We start from the raw sequence: 20,345 nt of genomic DNA on the forward strand, positions 1-20,345 counted from the left end.
GTCCGCGTGAACTGACGAGCTCTGCTCCATGTGCAGTATAGGACGGAAACATTCCCAGAACAATTTATGTAAATCCACCCAGCTCCGCAAGGCACCGCCTGTCTCGTTCTTTACATTTTTCAATAAATATTAAACACCATTACATTTAAATTGGATTTTGTTTCTTCAGCAGTTTCAGCCTCTGTTTTAGCATATATTTACAGCTCCCCACATCTTTTAAGCAGGTAATGAGACTGCAAAATGCAATGCCAGAGGAGAGAGGGAGGGTGAGCGAGGTCAGCACAGAGAGTGATAGAGTTATCCTGTGGAATGGGAGTTGAAACAGTGGCGCTTAGCAAACTCAGAGATGTTCGAAGCCGATGCACAAACAAACACGCACATGCAAAATAAGACAAGCCAGGCATGTAGTTTGTAGAGTCTGCAAAAATGTGTTCTCAAAGTAACTTGCAAACATTTATGTCAGCCTGGTTGGATTCTGTTTATCCTTTTACACAAACAGTTCATGTTAGTGCTACGGATGGTCAACATCATCCGTTTTACAAGCACCGCTCCGCTCGCTCACTGCCTCTACTCTTCATGCAGTCCTTCTCCACATGGCAAACAATCTAGATGGCCATTTTTCAATCAATACCACAAGTCCACTCATACAGATTAAATGCCACCAACCTGAGGCTATATCATAACACAACAAACACTAAACATATGGAGCTATTAGACTTCCAGACTCCCTAAAAATCTGATGCTTCATTGTTTCGGCATTACTGGCCTTCATAAATCTTTTTTTTTTTTTTTTTTTTTTTTTTTTGTACCCTCCAATGTGTCTTGCCTTATTGACAAAGGGGCCAGGCGGACTATGGTGTGCCAATATTTGCTAAAAAGCTTTTCCAAATACATGGAGCGATAAAGTGGTCTGCTTTTCCCTGCAGTATGTGAATGTGAACCTACACAATGACTCTATTTCAGACTTACAGCCTGAGTGCTATGGCTGAGATGCTGGCCACTGGCCAATGCACTCTGTTGTCCCAGCCTGATATCAAAAGGAAAGACGGAGAGAGAGAAAGAGAGAGAGAGAGAGAGAAACACAGACACCAAACAAGGAAACCATCTTTCAGTTGACCATTCTCTGTGAAAGAAGTGAAATGATGGCGTTCACACGAAGCCTATCTATCAGGTGCTTTTTAATAAAGGTATCATCAGATCAGCTGCCGCCAACCATGCACCAGCACTAAGCCAATCTTCAGAATGTCTTAGATGACTGTTCTTTCTCATCGGCCTGATCTGGCTTTACTATCGTCGTGCTAAATCCATCTTACCTACTGTATTAATCTACAGGTTTCTCACTATCGGAGCTAGTAATCAAACCCGAGGCACACATTGGTGGCATGATGCAACTGAACTACATGGAGCCTGCAGGAGTGTTTCAAACTCAATCATGATATCCTGCACCAAATGAGAATTCCCACAGTCCCCTTAATGCCTTTTCTTCATCCTCTATTTGTCTCTCCATCCACGTTCATTCCCTTCCATAATATGAGATATACAATTTCAATGCACAATAAGACACTTACAAGTCAGAAGGGCTCGGAATTACCCGCACACTAAGGCTAATGCTTTTTTGTGAGGATTAAAACGGCAGGTGAGGAGAAAAGAGGCACTCACTCCAGCTGCTTTGCTACATTTGTTTGTTCCTCGCTGCTAGGAGGACGAGTACACACTCCATCTCGCTCCTTTTTCCACGCCTGCAATTTTAACATTTTCAATTAATCTAGCCAAATTGGAGAAGCAGAGCCAACCGCCACCCCCCACCCCCCACCTCCAGTTAAGGGAAAGGACACAAGCATCTCACACTGACAGTGACCCAGTGGATATTCAATCAATTACCATTAATTAGAAATCTCTGATTAATTCTATTTGTTGATTAAGTCACTTAAAACCACAAGCACTTGTTATCGCAAATGAGCGTAATGAATTCATGTCGACGATTTGTTCCCAGACACAGATTCCCCGAGCTCATGCTGCTTGCAGTTTCATCAGTTTGTCACAGAAAACGTACCACATTCCTCTTACAGGCTTCAAACGACTGCTGCTGCAGAGTAAACAAAATCAACACACTATCTTGGCCCGGAAAAAGTGGACCACAAAAACTGACACCTTTTGATTAGGCTGAGGGACTGAGGAACAAGACTGGCTCGTTGGCAATCCTAGGACTCAAACTAATAACCCTGTGGTCACTGGGACAGTAGCAAGTATGTCACATGAAATCAGTCAGCATATAAAATGTATTCACTACCCTGACAAATTCCTCTTCCACAATATCAATATTTAACGCTGGGTGCATTTTTCTAATTAAATTCCCTTTTTTTGTCTCAAAAAAAAAAAAAAAAAAAACCCTGACATTTTTTTTAAGATGAAACTAATGCCTTATGAAAAGTGGCCCACCCCTCTATAATGTGATAAAGCAAACAAATGGCAGAAAAGTGATAATAATACCATCAATAAGGACATTTTCTCATTAGTGTCGGTAAATGAAAGCGAGCGAGCTGGACGTAGAATGAAAAATAAGAGTGGGTGTGTGGCCAGTCGATTGTATGGGTAATGAACAGGCCTCTCTGGGCTGTCACCTGTCTGCTCCCCATTACCTGTTGATAAGACACTAACGCTGTGCTTGGCACTCCCGCAAACCGCGCCCCCCCACTCCTTAGCAGCTTAATGCATTTAGTACTTGCCAAAGAACAGGAGATCTTTATTTCTAATCATGGAGAAAGTATTGATATTATATCTGCACTGTCACATTTCATTAGCCAGACTGAGGCCCCTAGGACGAGGCCCTAGGGCCGTGCCTGTAGTCTTCTGATCAGGCAACGTTGAGAGAGGAGGAGATGGAATCAGACGGACTATACAACAGAGATTAAACTTTACATTTAGTATGAATCCCACCTAGAGTTACTTAGAGAGCTATTTAAATTGTCTACATGAACTGAATAATTAATCAGGAGTAGAAAGATAAAAAAAAATACCTCAATAGCTTAAATTTTAGCATTTGTTTTTAGTGTGAAATGTATCTGTTGCCAAAATGCGAAGAATTTTTTATCAAAATTAAAACACAAATAGCATGTGGTTCAGTATTTTATGCAGTAACTTTTAAGAGTATATCTTTATTAAAGTAATTTTCTCTACTGCCACATTAACATCCTGATGTTATATTGATGTCCTGGCAACTGGACTTTTTTCGGCTGGTTCTTCACTTTTTTTTTTAACTGTAATGGGATTACTTTACTCATTACGTTCTCCATAAAGTAATTACCCTACTACCACATTAAGTGGAAGGACTATAAACTGAAAACAAAAGGGTAGCACCTAATAGTCCAGTTGGTATTTTGTTAAGAAAGAAACAGCCAGACACCTTGAAAGCATAAGAAATTTATAGGGTTTTTTGTTCTGAGTAGAATGCAATGTGGAGTTATACTTCGGTTAAGCAAAAACCCAGAAAATAGTGAATAAAAATCAAACTTTGTGTAGTTTCACTATCAGCATGCTGCCTGAGCACAAACCTAAACAGACAGCATGTCAAATTTACACTGGACTCCTACTGTATGAGATACTTCAGGTATCTTATACAGAAAAAACAGAGATGTTTCACTTTTTTGTGTGCCATCATTTTAAAAAATATTACTGATACATATTATCTTCTCAATGTTTCTCATTTAAAATTCTACCTTGCTTAACACTGTCATGTCCACATATTTAACTACAAAGTTATAATTTAAAAAATTAACCTGTAAGCTTCATTTCAAGCAGCAACATAAATATTAACAATAACTTTGCAATTACGTCCTACTGTATGCTGCCTCAACACTCACGCTTGGTGAACCTGTAACATACAATATCAAACCAGGATATCCTGGATAGTGTGTATAATTCTAGTCTGGCTCTAGCAATAGCAGTAATTTGCTTATGAAGCAGGTGGAACCGCAGTCGTTAGACAAGACATTTAAATGCATTACATAAAGAGCCTAAATGTCCTTTTTTAGGACATAAGTCTTTAAAATGTCAGACAGGAAATATATAAAGCTTCTGATAAAAAATTACTAATGTTATTAGCGTGAAATGATCTGAAATCTGCAAGAACTATGCTGAGGACATTACCACGACACAAAGCTTTTACAACGACACTGATCAGGCGAAATGGGAGATGCTGTGACACTGTGATGAGTTCAGTGATCTTTGCTACCACGTATTACTAACACATATTTAATGAGCGAAATGCTTAATCCATAATGCCCAAGGCTGGAATGCCATAGTTTTTCCTCTCCAAGGCAGGAGATGATACACAGAGAGGATTAAAGTTTAATGACATGTCATTTTAAAATCCCTCTTCAAACAGCCAGCCAATACCCCCCCCCCCCCCCTCTTTATGGACATGTACATTTTAAAGCTTTAGATCATGTCTTAGCTACAAACAGGTGACAAGTCAGAGGAAAGATACACCACTTTCATTTTTCTTGAGATGTGTTACATGGCCAAAAGTTTTTGGACACCTGACCATCACCCCAATAAAGGTCCTTTACCACTACACTGACTTCAAAGTGCACAGTTATATGGAATGTCTTATTTTTTTATTTGAGTTAGCCAAAAGGCTCATTTTCATCTGTTGCCCCAATCTTGGTATTCCGTCATTAGAATTTCGTTCACTGGAACTAAAGTGCCTAAACATGATCCGGCAAGATAATACCTCTGTGCACGAAGCAGGACTTATAAAGACGTGGTTTACCAACATTGGAATAAAAGAACACAGAGTGCCCCTGACGTCAACCCCATTTAAGGTGATGAACAGAAACAATGACTACACCTAGACCTAATGATGTTGATGACCCCACTAATGATCTTAAGACTAAATGAGCAAATGTCCACAGCCACTATCCAACATTTATTTTTATTTTTTTTTTATTTTCTCCATAATTTAGTCGTAGCCAATTCCTCCCCGTCACTAGGGGGCTCCCACATTAAGGCTACTACTACCACTCAGTCGGGAGGACGAAGACTATCCCGTGTTTTCTCTAAACCATGTGACGTGAGCTGACCGCATCTTTTCGAACTGCTTGCTCACGCACCATTAGGGGCGGAGTAACACACGGAAGAAAGCGCTAGCCGCTCCTTCCGTGTGCGCGAGCTCACAGACGCCCCTGATTGGCTGTAGAGCCGTGATTGATGTGGGAGCACAAGTACCTCTCATCCCTCCCCCTGGGAGAGCTCGGCCAATCAGCTCTCTCTGTGCCTCCGGCTGTGAGAGGAAAACAGCATCACCCGGGGTTCGAATCAGCGATCTCCGGATGATAGGGCGAGCGCTTTACCACTGCGCCACTTGGAGGCTCATTATCCAACATTTTGTCAAACGTCTTTCTAGGAAATCAGAAGATCATTCTTGAAGATTCGTTAAGTGCTGTAAGTTGCAAGGTGGGAGCTCCATGCATCTGACTTGTTTATCCAGCACATACCATGGATGCTCGATCAGATTGAAATCTGAGGAATTTGGAGGCCAAATTAACAACATTAAACTCTTTGCCTGCTTAACCACATCCCCAGGAAGCTGTGATGTACTGAGTGTTCTGATATTCCTTAATAATACCCAGCATTAACAAGATTGGACCATACAGGTTGTAACATCTCATTACAACCGAGGTATGCCTGAACGTTGAAGCAGATGAGCTACAGCAGTAGAAGACCACACTGGGTGCCACTCCTGTCAGTTAAGAACATCCCACATGAATTAGGGAGCCCACTTAAATTGTCCAAAATTGTTTTTTGACATTCAGTTGGTGGAATCAGAATTTGGTATAAAAACATGAAAGCATAACTCCATCCTACTGTACCTTGTATCAGCGGTTCAGGCTGGTGGTGGTGTAATGGTGTGGGGATATTTTTTTTGGCACACACATTTTGGGCCAGCATGATTTAAATGCCACAGCCTACCTTAGTATCCCTTAATAACACACCGTGTAACAAAATCTCTAAGGAATTATTCCTTGTTGAAACAATTCCACAAAGAATTAAGACAGTTCTGAAAGCAGATAGATAGATAGATAGATAGATAGATAGATAGATAGATAGATAGATAGATGTGTGTTTGTATATGTATGTATGTATACGTATGACTATATGAGCAGTGTATATAAATACACACAGCCATGCATACACACATACACACCTGTCAGTAAGATTTAGCTGTGCTCATTGAGAGAGTTTCACAAATACTCCTGCAGCGCTTCGTGTCAAACTGCGGTGATCAGAGAGAATGATCACAGACGATGTTCAGGGCCGCAGAAGATGCACTGCTTTGAAGAACCTCAGGCCTGAATTAACTTCATTGATTGCGCTGTTTCTGGCCTATTGGCACAATCTAATGGTCAAGTGTTGTCTAGAACTGTAGCTCATTTCTAACATGATGAAAGCCTGTTGCTTTGGCTGGCATGGAAATGGGGGTAAGTATGGTTGTCAGTGCAGCTCTCCTCACTCCCTCTCTTTCTCTCTCCCTCTCTCGGTTGTGATGGCTTAGAGAACAGTGGCTCTATTGCAGTGTGGATCTAAGCTCTCCTACTGCTGCCTTTCAACTTCTTTGCAATCATGCCAACTCTGCCTATTCAGCTCATTCACACTGCCAAGCTGAAAGAACAGATATGGCATCATTAAATGCCCTCCTTCCTCCTACTTAATGCCCATTCATCTAGTTTACTGCAACAGCACGTCTGTAGAAATTGAACTTATCAATATTTCCAGTTCCAGTATCGCTATTATTTTTTTTTAACTCCACTGCTGAAAAAAAATCAATGCGTGCCTCCATCGCCGCGCAGCATTTTATCAAAGGCAAAGTCTTCGTTCTGAAGCCACTATTTCTGCCCGTGCTCATTTCACCCGGCGTATATTTAAAAGTTTTCTTCTCTTATGTTTGTCACTCAGCAGGGGGAATGTAATCAACTCCACTACCTGTGTTTTGACATGGCTTGATTAATTCCCCCTCGCTGTTCCTCAGCATTTTAACTCAAATAATTATTTCCTATAGATTTTCAGTCAGAGCTCTGACGAGTGCTTTTGCCCTGCATTTATTATTGCGGCTCACATGAAGCACTCCTGTTTGCAGAACCATCTGCTTCAACAATGCTGTATTTCACCTCACTTCTAACATGCACTCGCCACTGCGACTGCGACATCGACACAGGGATGCTGAGCGACACCTAGCCAAGTCACATAGTACAAAGCAAATGAAAGAGATATCAGTTCTGCTTTGGTAGCACTCAAATACAGTCTGTCCAGCTAGGTGGAGGAGGTCTGTGTGATGAGGTGGAAGGCCTATTTCAGCTTAACAGCAGTCTCCTGTGGAGCCAATGTCTGTAGTAACAGGGCATGACCAGTGCAGTAGCAGTAAAGACCTCCTGATAAGATCTCAGCGGGGTTGCTCTAATCTGTTTCTCTCTACAGCTCTTACCTTGAAGCGGTCCAGCTGCTTGACAGCTTGTGGCTCTGCTTGCGGGTCTTGGTTCTGGTTTTGTTCTGGGTCTAGTTGTTGGTCTGGCAACGGAGATTGGTGGGCATCGCAGGCGGCGTCTGCGTGGCCGTGATGCTGCGCGTCCTCCCGAAAGCTCAGGTTAAAGATGAAGAGCTCAGTGTCTCTGAGCCAGCTCTTCAACTCCTTGATCTTGAGCTCCAGCTGAGCCACCATGCTGCTGGTGCCTGGAGAGAGCACCCCACAGGTACCTGGGTCACTCGTACGCACCTCCACAGGCTCTCCTAGGCTCTTCTGCAGACGGAAGAAAAAATATAACTCACATACATAAAGGAGCTCATGCGAATTGAAAATCCTGATCCAACTCTGGTTACTGTGTCGTTCCGAACTGTTTGTTTAGAAGTCAAGTAAAAAAAAAAAAAAAAAAAAAAATAAATCACTTTATTTTGATCACAGAGATTACGTGTTCCACCTAAACATTTTAACTAGAATCGAATAAATTGCCTTTTCACGAGATAACACTTTAATTAACTCTAATTTACTTGGATCGAATTAAGATATTTAGAAGTAATTTAGAAGAGCCTACAAAGCTATTACTAAAGTGCCATATGCACTGGATAAGAGGGCGCGTTTCAGCAGTGGGTTAAAAATTTTATCGCGCAAAGTGACATTTTAGAAAGACATTGAAATGCTTGTTGAATAGCAAACAATCAACTGCAAAAACACACACCAATGATTTTTGAAATGGGCTCACTGAACAATTTTCTCCCACTGTCAGTGAGCGAGGGATCCGTGCTGCACCCTGTGTGCATGTGTGCGCGTGTGCATGTCTGCTCCTATGTGTGCACATGTGTGTGTTGTGTGCTGTGTGGCTGTTCTCCCATCTGTCTGACAATCCTACTTTTGGAAACCGAGTGCAGGTTGCAGGTTGAACACCGAGAAGGCAATTGCGAGCACAAAACACTCCATTATCCAATTAATACACACACAGGCGGTGTAATTGTCCTTTCTTTGTGTGTGTTGTGTGTAAGAAAGCTGTAATGGAAACAAATGTGATTATGACTCAGCATTGAAGTGGCTATTTCAGCATGCAGCATCAATTAAGCTCTCAGTCCTGGCCTGGTCCCCCTGAGCCCCCTCTCTGCTCACTGCTTTATTAACACATCTGTGTTCCTCTCATCCCCGTGCATCATTATTGCTAAGACAATGGGCATCAACAGAACGAGCTGTTTTAGAGGTTGTGTGAGAATGGGCTCTTTCACACAAAACTAAATCTAAGGTGTTATCGAGGTTATTTTCCCACAAGCGGACTTAAAGTTTAGTCTTAACTGGAATCTGCTCTTCTTAGAGCCAGCAATGTGGACCGAACAGAAATATGCTTCAGATACTGACGGTTCGGTGCAGGTTCACTTTCCTCTGCCCCCGGTGAAATGATGTGATCTGGCAGTCACAACACATCCACAACCGTGATTAGGCCATATCTCAGAAATTATACTAATGTTTATTAATTGGAAGGTGCTAGCAATTGCACTCTCTGTGTTCAACCTGCAACCTGCACGCATCCTCTAAAGATAGGACATTATTACTTACATTTGTGCCACATTTACCCCAAAATTGGAAATGTAATTCAAGCGCTATTACCATAATACAGATTAATTAAGAGATTCGAGATACAAACCACCAATGCGCTAATATCTGAAGCTGAACAGCTTGCTATTTTCCTAATCGTCATCCTATTTCAGTACTGTTTATAACATACCCTAGTTACTGTCTGCCCTGACACACCTTAAGGGCCATTTTATTACTGTACTAACTCAAATGAAGTTTGTTAGAGGTAAGCGACCGAGTCATTCATAAACACAGACTTCATAGAGCAGAATTATGATATTGATGTAATGTGGTGAAATTTCTAAACTTGTTCATAAGTGTGACACAGAGCTTTAAAGTGCTTATTAATGTTTCTATTAAATAAAGAATTAACTTTATGTACCAAACTAGCATCCCATTTTACACACTTGGAAGGGAAGCACTATGGGCGGGATGTACAATAAATACAGACAATGCATATTACGTATCACACTGTGTTTCTTAATGTCTTGCATATATAGTGTATAGTTAGTGTGGAAAACAGTTTAAATAATATTCTTCAGTGTACTTTACCCCATTAAAATATTATCCTGGTCTGTGTGTCCTTGTACAGTGTCTGACCAAAAAAACGGGGCACATAATTGTCCTGTATCACGCAAAGAAAACAACTATTAAGATAACTGTTCAAAACATTATTAAAACCTAGATGGATTGAACCAGTCACTACTTTGTGTGCCGTAATCAAAGCTAAAGGAAGTCGAAATATTAGCGAGTGACTTTTGTTTTCAGACAGCATGTGAACTTTTTTTTTTAAATCTTTTCTGCTCAGTACTGTTGTCAGTACTGTGCTTCCTACCAAATGTGTGTCTAATAATGTCTAACATGCTGCACAGTTAGGAAGATATGTCATTATGGAGAAATTGTACAACATTTTTGACATCATCTAGGTGATGAAAGCATGACATAAATATCATAAATAATAAGTGAATAACGAAAGGTGAGATGAGAAGGACTATAAAGTGAAAGGCAGTAATTTCGAATGTGGTCTGATGAGTGTATTGCTGTACTGAAGATAATTCAGGCTTGACTATTTTGCTGAGAGATCAAAAAAGAGCCCTAATATCCAGTGAGCAACAGAAATATCTCAGTTATTCATCATCTTTCTCTCTGTCTCTTTTTCTCTCCTTATCTGAATATTGATAATCGACAAGCTCGCTAGTGTTTTCAGCAAATGACAAATGTGGTGAAATCTATGCCCTTGGAGGGTCAAGCAGCGAAAAACAGGAATTTATTGCCACTTTATTTTGTTCTGGAGCAATATGCAATCATCAATTCTTCATAAGCAGCATACTTCGGAGAATGGTCTGTCTTCATAAATGCGACAGAGGACATCAATTTCGCTTAATTCACAATTTGTGTCAGCACAGCAGATGCCAAAGGCTGACTTGATAGGCTTGTTTAATATGCAATTGAGACGGCGTAATGCACAGCGCAGGGAGCAGGAACACACGTATTGTACTCTCCGCACCACTGCCATCTCATTCCTGCCTCTAAAACCCCCGCTCCACAACGTCCAGCTGATCATGCACCCAGAGCTCGTTTCAAAGTTTGGATACGGCCATTTTGCATAACTGTCAGTGATTATTCTTGTACATACAGCCTAAATTAACACTAACTGCTGCTGCTGAACTGAATGGTTATTTGGTGCTCGAATAATTCAGCTTCCGGATAACGACAATGTCACTAATCTGACTAATCTGAAGTATTACTGCGATGCAAATCGATTCTGGTTTAAAATAATCACAAACACACACACATTAATTTGTCCTATATCCGTGTGAGGACCTGACGCAATATCAAAGCGGCTCATAGTGCTATATCTAAATTTAAATCCAACCTTAACTTTAGTACCCAAAAGCTAACATTTCCCTCTTATAGGTTTTACTTTAAACTTAAAGATTTAACAGTTAAAACATTTACTTTTGGTTACTGAAGATAGAGATGGGGTTGGATTTAGCTGTAGGTAAGGTGTCAATCCAATATTATGTATTAATAATGATGTAAATTGACAGGACTTATAGGGATAGCACAAGAAACGCATACATACAGGTTTGGCCAACAGTAGTGAGTAAAGTAAAAGTTGATGTTTTAATGACAATTTTTTTATTTCATGCAATGAAATTGCCATGCAACTATCATCTATTAGTATGAACTCCTTTATTTTTCAAAACCTACTGAATCTGACTGGGCATAGACGTCTGCAGTACTCTGGTGTCACTTTTTCAATTCATGCCTGCTTGATTCTTTCTGAAGATCATGTACAGAAACGTACCACAGAGGTTCACAATTCACTTGAGAATTCCCTAGTTTTAGGCATTTATGTGTAGAAGTGGACACCCTGGCTACAGAAAGTAAAGGTTTTGCCACATATTTGTTCTTTCCATTTATTAAACCAGCTGATTCTGGCTCAAAGTAATTAGTGACATCACCTGTTTTACATGTCATACAACTGTAATACATGTCATGTGTGGTCCTAATACTTTTGGCCACCCTTATGCACACACATATACACACTTACCGGTCCACATCTGTTACCTGTACATAATCTATAAGTTCTGTATATACAGGACTTTGAGGCGATAACCTCTGCAAAAATAATTCCGTACACGTAACCACAGAGCTGTAAGAAGTATAAACCTGCACTTAGGTCATAATAAATGTAAGCATCTGGACTTTTCAATGGAGTAATTACAGGTCAAAAAAAAAAACTGAAACACAAGAATAAAATGTATCTAGAACAACGTAATCTTCATTTGCAGGTTTGACTTGAGAAATTAAGTAATTATACAGTATAAATACACCAAGTGCAGGTAGTGTACGGTTATCTTTCCTTACTCGCCTAAATAGCTGAGTCATGACTTTGTCAATTTGGCCATTTCTGTACGTGAAAAAGAATTTAATACACAGAATGAGGCAGAGGACTGAGAAAAGATTGAATGTATATAAAATCTCACCTCTAGCTGATCCCACTTGACCCTGAGAGCAGTCATGCGTTCCTCAAAGTCATCAGGCAGCTCGATGCTACTCCTTTTCAGACTCTCAGCCCAACCCAAGAGTTGCGTTTTCTTCGGGAGCCACATGGCCATCTCTACACGATTCCCCTACAGACACACACAAATAACATTCGTCATCCTCTACACATAATAAAAAGACAACAATGTCATTTTTCAAAGCCACAGAGTTAAATAAGAAACCATTTTCTGCTTATTCTCCGATCAGGGCAGACTTTATCTTCCAAATCAAATGAACATTTATATCTTTAAGGACTTGAAAACATATTTGAGCTTCAGAGAGGACGGACACTAATACTCACGAAAGGCAGTAATTTGCAGAATTGATATGATTTTAAACAATGACATTTTCAGTTAAATAGCTGACAAGCATACTGTAAAGGGTGAAAATGACGCTGTTCAATTTCGCACCTTTTTTTCCCCCCTAATTTCTTTCTCTCTTTCCTATTTCATTTTCTGCACCAATAGCTACTTGATTCCTCTTGTCATTTATCATTACGGCAAGAGGCGCATTTAAATATTTAAATGCGCTCTGTTTTCTTCTCTCTTCTCGCTGTCATCGGGCCAAGATTCATTTTTCATTGTCGCTGTTTTTGATGGAGACGCTATCACACATCCTTTTAAGCCATCCATCCCTTTCAGGTTTTAATAGCAGCCACCAAAGCAGGAAAAAAAGCTCCTTTTAAAAGTAAACGGGATTACCCAAGTTTGTTGGTTTTTTTTGTTCTTGTTGTTGTTGTTGACAGCAAATGCTGATTTTAATAGTTTTCCTTTTCATTATAAAAATGTCACGTAATTTACTGAGACAGCGGTGAAGGACGAGATGAAGAGATAAAGATGCAGAAGATGACATGATGTCAGTGTTTTAGCTTTCCCAGCTTAGATCTGGCCATCAGGTAATAGGAGAAGGTGTTTCCACTAACTCCTCCCCCAAATTACACATTTATAACCCCTTCGTACACCTTCGTAACTTTATACGGATACATATATAAAACCATATTTTACAAAAGCCATATTTTACACACCACTTTTGAAATAAAAAGGTCTTCACCTATTACAAATAAATGCTCTATGAGTGAAGAAATGGCAGCCGTTTCCCTTAACAAATTCAATAAATCAGCAAGCATAGATAGTCTTTTAAATAGATGAAATATCAACAAGCGATAATAATATTAATTCACTTGGCATATTAACATAAAAGACTGGAAATGTCAGCAAAAGGCAGTCACACATGAGCTCTTTTAATGCATTTTTCTAGATCCATCTTCCCTATTAAATTAAAGTTTGTTCACTCTCTGTAACATGTTGAGACAACAAAAGTAAGACTCCATGAAGCGAATGTGGGCCGTATTTAAATCACTTTATGTTAACGCTAACATGTCAAGGGGAAAAAAGAAAAAAAAACTGTGGCAAAATAAATAAATAAATAAATAAATAATAAATTCACATCACCACTTTCGGGGCTTAAGCATTTAAACCACACAGCATACTACACTGGCTTTAAATCAAACAGTGAGCATTACCGTTCTTGTTTTTGCCCTGAAAATGAATCTATGGAGAGGAAAAAAGTAATTTAGGCCTCCTCTGATGATGCCCTGAATCTCCTGTATTAAATGTTTAGCATAAAGAAAAGGCAAAGCACTTCCGAACAGCATGCGAGAAACTTGAGCGAGATGATGAGCTACAAATCAACTCTGAGGTACATAATGTGGAATTTGATATGCTTGCAGATAGAGATCTGCCCAAAAGAAACTGGGAAAACTGATAATTACTTAATCAGTTTGGGCCCTTTTCATATCATGCCAGCACCCTTGATGTTGGCTGTAGACTGAGAAGGAAAGGGAGAAAGGGAGATGGAGGGAGAGAGGGAGGGAGAAGAGGAGAGACAGCAATGGGGGGGGGGGAGAAGAGGGATGGAAGCAGGATGAAGGCCTCTCAATGATGTGTGAGACTCACGGCATTGAAAGACCAGGAAGTAAAAAAAAAAAAAAAAAAAAAAAAAGCTCCATATTCAGTTTAAAAGACATGGCACTGCCATTTGGAAGTGATTCCTAAACTGTTTATGTAAAATGGCCGCTGCCATGCTTCTGTGCTTGGTTGTTGTTCTGTTTTTCCAGTGAAAAATCGCTTTGCTCAGAAAAAGAAGGGGAAAAAAAAACTGCCGAACTGGCCTGGAACAAAAGCCTGTGCAACAGTGTTAATTGTCACCATGGTGACCAGAAGAATAAGCCATTTTACAACTGGTATAGAAGGCGCACATTGAGGCCTGAGTCAAACACTTTCTCTTCTATTTTTTCATCCCTCTCTCGCCTCGGTTTTTAAGAACAAGGTGGCCAGTCACTGAGAGGTCAACCCAAGACCCAGGAGAATTTCCACCAGCTTTTCCAGACCTAGTCGAGAGTGAGCTTTCAACAAAGACAAAATCAACTTTAGATTGTAAAAAAAAAAAAAAAAAAAAAAAAAACACATTCAGCGGCGACAAACTGCATAAACAATGACATCTTTCAGGAAACAAGAAGCGGTTGTGTAAAGAGTAGGAGGTTATAGGGCAATACACTGAACACCGTAGGACAAGGAACCCTGGGAACTTACCTCTTCTCTGTGAGAACATCAAACTATCAGGAGAAACAAAGCAATGCATAGGATGCAGGAATTTGAGTCATCCCATTTAAAGCCGATGTTGTAGTCAGATTTCCAAAAGATAACCAATCAGCTTAGGGAAGTGTTAAAACACACAGAGTGACTACAACAGACAGCCTTTTAACATGAAATAATTTATCGAGAGGAAATAAAGGAGAAAACACTAGACGTTTGCTCTGGCCTCTTTGATCTGTGATTGACGCTGTGTTGCTGCATTTAAAGAAATTTATGATTGAATTTGTTTGGCCTCCCTGCTGCTAAAAGACACATTAGCGGCACAATGTGTACATGTGATGATATATATTTCTGATGTCATGGTTATTGTTTTTTTGAATGTATTTTTTTATGTTTTCTGGTTTGTCTTTGCACAAGGCTTGGTGGTGACCCCCATAGGAAGCCCATGCCTAATGCTATTGAGTAGCGAACAAAGACGCTTTTTATCCAGGGTCCGAGTCCTGGAGCTCAGCTGTGGGTTCAGGGAGGAGGGATTGGGCTGGAAAGAGTCTTAGCAGCCAGCCCTCCGCTGCCCCCTCTCCGCTGTGAGCGTGGCACTTTTCTTCACCAGACAAACACAGGAAACAATGCAATCAGCCAAGAGCACAGTGTTTTAAGAGGCAGAGAAGCCTCGGCCTGGGCCCTGCTCCACGTTCCTCTAAAGCCTAAATAATGATGCCAGGCTGAAGTATTTGGCCTGCTGCTGTTGCTCACTAAGCACTAGGTTCGTAAGAATGGCGCAACTTCGGAGATTCTTCGCCGCTGACGAGGAAAGATATTCAAGCTTTCAAGTAAATTTCATTGGAAATAAATGCGCACCTGGTGTGAGAGTATATATTCGGCACCTTTGTACAGACAGGGAAAATTACCAGACGAACAAATTACATTTGGGATTTCGAATTACTTTGCTTTCTTCTCGCTTATTCCATTTGCATTAACTGCAAATCATATTACGTAGGCCATGCATTGTTAATTGTGTCTATATTGCATTATCCACCATATAAATCAAATGACAAATATTAAAATGAAGAGCAAATTCACTAATAGGGAATCATGAAACAATCTTTTTTAAGTATCCTTCATTAATAATTGAAGTCTAATTATGTCTATAGTACGGAGTGGTTGAAGAGGTCTACTTTATAGAACATTTTCTGCAGTACAGGCCTGTCTGCGCTTGACTGATGGGATAATAATGGAGATAAATTTAAGCTGTGTGTAAGAGAAGGTCCTAACCTAAGATGGTGGGAAAGAGCAAACAGGTAAAAAAAATAAATTAAAAAAAACACACACATACAACAACAACAACAAACAACTAAAAAGCCAAAGAATACACAGTCTACTGGCATAGAACTGCACAAGTCGGTCAAGGCGAGACATTAATTCTTCATAATCCTTCCTCTCCTTTGCTAGAATTTTTTAATTTTCCCACAACTCTATTGCTGTTTTTCTACCCTTCAGCCGAAACGCACTGTGAGACTCTCCAGCGAGAGCAACTGGAATGAGAAAATTAAAAAGAAAGAGCCAGAAAATGCAGATAACCTCTGACAGACTCACTCCTGCTATGTCTAAGCAGGGACTGGTATTGGGTCTGGACACAAGGAACAATGCAAACTAAATACTAGACAATCTTTATTCTAATGAAGTGGGTGTCAAGGTCAATGTAAAATGTGCCGTGATGAATGGCGCAGTGCCGGCTACCGCGAGTCTGCCCCGCACCACAGCCCTTTCACTTTAATCGTGGAAGTGAAATGTGCAGAGAGCGTCTCTCTCTTTAAAACAGCTTAGAGCGAAGCAGCAAGGGGGCACAAGGGAGACAGGAGCGCGGGGGACGGGGGGGGTAGGATGCTCTGATGGCTACACATCCCTTGCCGATCTTAAATACCACGAAATCTGAATCGATATTTGAATTAAAAAAAAGTATAGATAATCCATAATCTGCTATCCATTCAGCACAAACTTCCAACAGTCTGTAATTCCGTTAGCTAATAACCATACATATGGTAGTTTATATACTACTTTTATATATACTACAAATTCCGAATTACAAATGATGATGCAGGAGTAAATCCTGACCGTATACAACACACACTACAGTCCCAGACATGCAAGCTGGCTGTCAGTGAAAAGCACAGTTAGTAAATAGTCAAAGAATCTGTTTTTTTTTTCTCCACAGCTTTTCTCCAAGGATTTCAGACAGCAGGGAGAGCGGGATGCGACGGGCAGATCACGAGATGTGATGATGGTGGGAGCACACTCGTTTAATGCTATATCTCGCCGATCCTCTGGGGACTGAGCAACTGTTTCTCCAGACTCCCTCGAAACAGCAGGTGAGACAGTAATTCCTTTGGGCTTTTCACAACAGCAGAGCAAGGGAACATCACACACACGCACACACACACACACACACACATGTGCGCACACACACATCCACACACGCACAGAGATATTCTATTGTATCCTCTCACAGCAGGGCCAATGTGTATTGTGCTCTCAGATTTAGTTTCCTGGAAAAGAATTAATCAAAGTATTTAACTGCAATGACTTGATTTTATTTTAATATTCAAGCCAATGAAAAGATTTTTTTCTTTTTTTAATCACGTTATGTACAGTACTTTAAATGAAACAAAAGGAACAAAAGACATTTACTGGACTACACTGAGAAGAAGTTCCATAAAGGTGGCATACCTATATACACATCCATTCACCAGCCAATTTAATAGGAACGCCTAATCAATGCAGCTATCCAATCAGCCGATCACATGGCTACAGAGCAATGGATAAAATCAATAAGGATGCAAACACAGGCAACGCTCTCATCTTCATCTGTCTAGTTTTGGTAAGTCTGTGCATGCTGCAAGCTTAGTTTCTTCTTTTTGTCTTATAGAAGTGAAACCCGAGTGGAGCTGTTTTCTGCCGTAAAGGGTGTAACATATGCATTTTGAGATGCTTTTCTGCTCACCATGGTGGTAAAGGTTGGTTATTTGAGTTACCTGTCAACTCGTTGTATTGTTCTCCAGAGATTGGCATGTGTGTAATTTTTAGGCATTACAGTTTCTAAAATATTTGATCCATGCAATAATTAAAGTCACTTAGGTCACAATTTTTTCCCCTCCATTTTCTTACTCAATATGAACATTAAATGGAGTTTTTGGCCTGTATCTACATGATTTTCTGCATGGCATTGATGCCACATGACTGGCTGATAGGATAACTGCATGAAGAAACAGGTGTACAGCCGCTCTAATAAAGTGCACATGTTGCATGCGCAGTCTGTGTGTGTGTGTGTTTGTGTGTGTGTGTGTGTGTCTGTGTGTGTGTGCGTGTGCGTGTGTGCGCCTGAGAGCCCGTTTGTCTTTGTTCTCACAGTCGTCACTGGGAGAGAGAAAGAGAAAAACAGCAATGAGAGAGGACACAAAGTGGAAATTGGGTGAGATTTTTCTCTCTCCCTCTTTTCTGGAGAGCTGTCCGTTGCTGTGGAGGCCTGTCCAGCATCCTGGAACAAAGCCAGTGAAACAACAGGAGAGGAAGACAACAACACAGCGCTCAGTCTGCCTTTCGCTACAGCTCCAGCCGCACAAAGCCGGCATTACATCACTGCACTAAAATGCCTTTATGGCATCTATCGGACTGAAAATTCAGCTGGACTCACAGAAACTAAAAAAAAAAAAAATTGCTGCAGTGCAGAATTGTGTTCTGTTTCATTCTCTATCTCTTTATCAGCTCATCTCTCTCTCTCTCTCTCTAACTCTTGTTCATCCCTTTCTTGCTCTCTCTCCATCACTGCCTCAAAGCCATGGGAGTATTTGCTCACAATTAGAGCGCCAGTCCCCTCCCACCCCTCGCTGCTTTCAACTCATATGAGTAAACTTTCCCAAAGCCCCATAGTGCTCTCTTCAAGGCAAACATGTTAATACCATAGCCCTACTGCCTAGCTACTGGGAAATTCACTTTTAGAAAGACAGACAGACAAAAAGTAGAAAAAGAGCAGATGGGACTGGGGCGGAGACAGATCCGGCATCAGCTGCAGAATTATCGGCAAACTTTAAAAAAAAATGTATATCAAAAAATGTGAACAGAACGTGCAATTAGTAATATTTGACATTAAAATATGTACATCTTTCATTTAAAAAACGATACAGTATCTTTTCCACAATATAAAAAGTTTTCCTTTTTCTTAGTAAAACACTTTAATTTATAAACTGTTTGATGAAGCATCCTCTAGTGAGAATATTAGCACTGAACTCCTTTCTGTAATTTATGCCACTGATAGAAGAAATCGTAAGCACGATCTCTGTGCAGAAAATTTCAAGCTCACTGGTTTTCCTTATGGTGATGCACTATAACGTGAGGGTTAAAAGAGTTAAAAGATTTCACTTTGATTATTTGCTTATGAAAAATTGTGTGGAATGTTTACTGTATAAGTTTGCATGTATATGTTTGCATTAAAGAATGCAGGAGCTCCACATGAACAGAAAAAGAGAGAGAGAGAGAAGGGAAAGAGACAGAGAGACAGACAGCACCAAGACATAAGCCACTGTCAGGTTTCAAATGCATGCATGGATGTGTAAAGAAACCCTCGGCTGAGGATATAATCCTGTATAGTAGAAGTGTTGGGATATGAAATAACATACAGCTGGGTTTATAGCGGTGGCTCAGAGGTTAAGGTGATCAGAAGAGCACCGGGGAATCACTGTTAGACACTTGAATATAAAAGAGAACATGTATTCTAGAATCTGTGGACTTCTTCACCTTTCAGTGCTGCTTTGTAATGGAAAATGTATATCAGAGTGCTGAGAGTCAGAGTTCTGTTTGAATTTTATATATCTCTGTGGTATATAAATTATCAGCACAGAGCATCAGCTACTGATGAATACATAACTCTCGTTTCAATCTTTTCTCACATGTGTGTGTAAACATATGTATTATATAACAGACTTCTTTAGAAGAAGACGCCTTTATTTATCACATATTCGTTACAGCACTGTGAAATTCTTTTCTCCGTATATATATATATAGACCAGCATGTTTGGAAGCTGGGGTCACCCATGATACAGTGCCCCTGGAGCAGACAGGGTTCAACGTGGTTGCTCAAGGGCCCAACAGCGGCAGTTTGGTATAGTTGGGACTTGAACCTCCACACTTTTGATCAATAACCCAGAGTCTCAACTCATTGAGCTACCACTGCCTCTTCAAAAGTATTGGCAATAATCTACACATCTGTTTCAGCATTATCTATCACCAGACTCTGTGTCCTGGTTTACACAGAGCAACAGGATGCTTAGCCACAGAATTGCGTGTTAAAAAGCACTTGCACATGTGCATACATGTCTAACGCCCTTAGCGAGGAACGCTCATGTCCCAGGCTCAGGATGAAAGTGTGCCATCTAGTGGATGAAGTAGAGCAGTGAACCCTTTTGTGGTTATCTTAGAGCATCCTGGCTGACAGCTCAGAGACAGACCAATAAGGGGAAAAACACACACACACACACATACTCTCATCTCCTTTCAGCTAGAGCAGGTCTTTGGAAAACAAACTCAAAAACAGATATTTGACC

General features: G+C 40.4%; 1 protein-coding gene across 3 annotated transcripts in view; it reads right to left on the minus strand.

The window, feature by feature from the left end:
• akap6 (A kinase (PRKA) anchor protein 6) overlaps positions 1-20,345 on the minus strand; it is a 104,206-nt gene that overhangs the window by 9,427 nt on the left and 74,434 nt on the right. For all 3 annotated transcript variants that reach the window (XM_053510491.1, XM_053510489.1, XM_053510490.1), the window contains 2 exons: positions 12,100-12,246; positions 7,481-7,792 (listed from right to left, as the gene is read on the minus strand). In XM_053510491.1, the coding sequence (XP_053366466.1) occupies positions 7,481-7,792; positions 12,100-12,246 (459 nt within the window). The remainder of the gene's footprint in view (positions 1-7,480; positions 7,793-12,099; positions 12,247-20,345) is intronic.

The sequence above is a fragment of the Clarias gariepinus genome, chromosome 13 (assembly GCF_024256425.1).
Source record: "Clarias gariepinus isolate MV-2021 ecotype Netherlands chromosome 13, CGAR_prim_01v2, whole genome shotgun sequence".
NCBI classification, from domain to species: Eukaryota; Metazoa; Chordata; class Actinopteri; order Siluriformes; family Clariidae; genus Clarias; species Clarias gariepinus.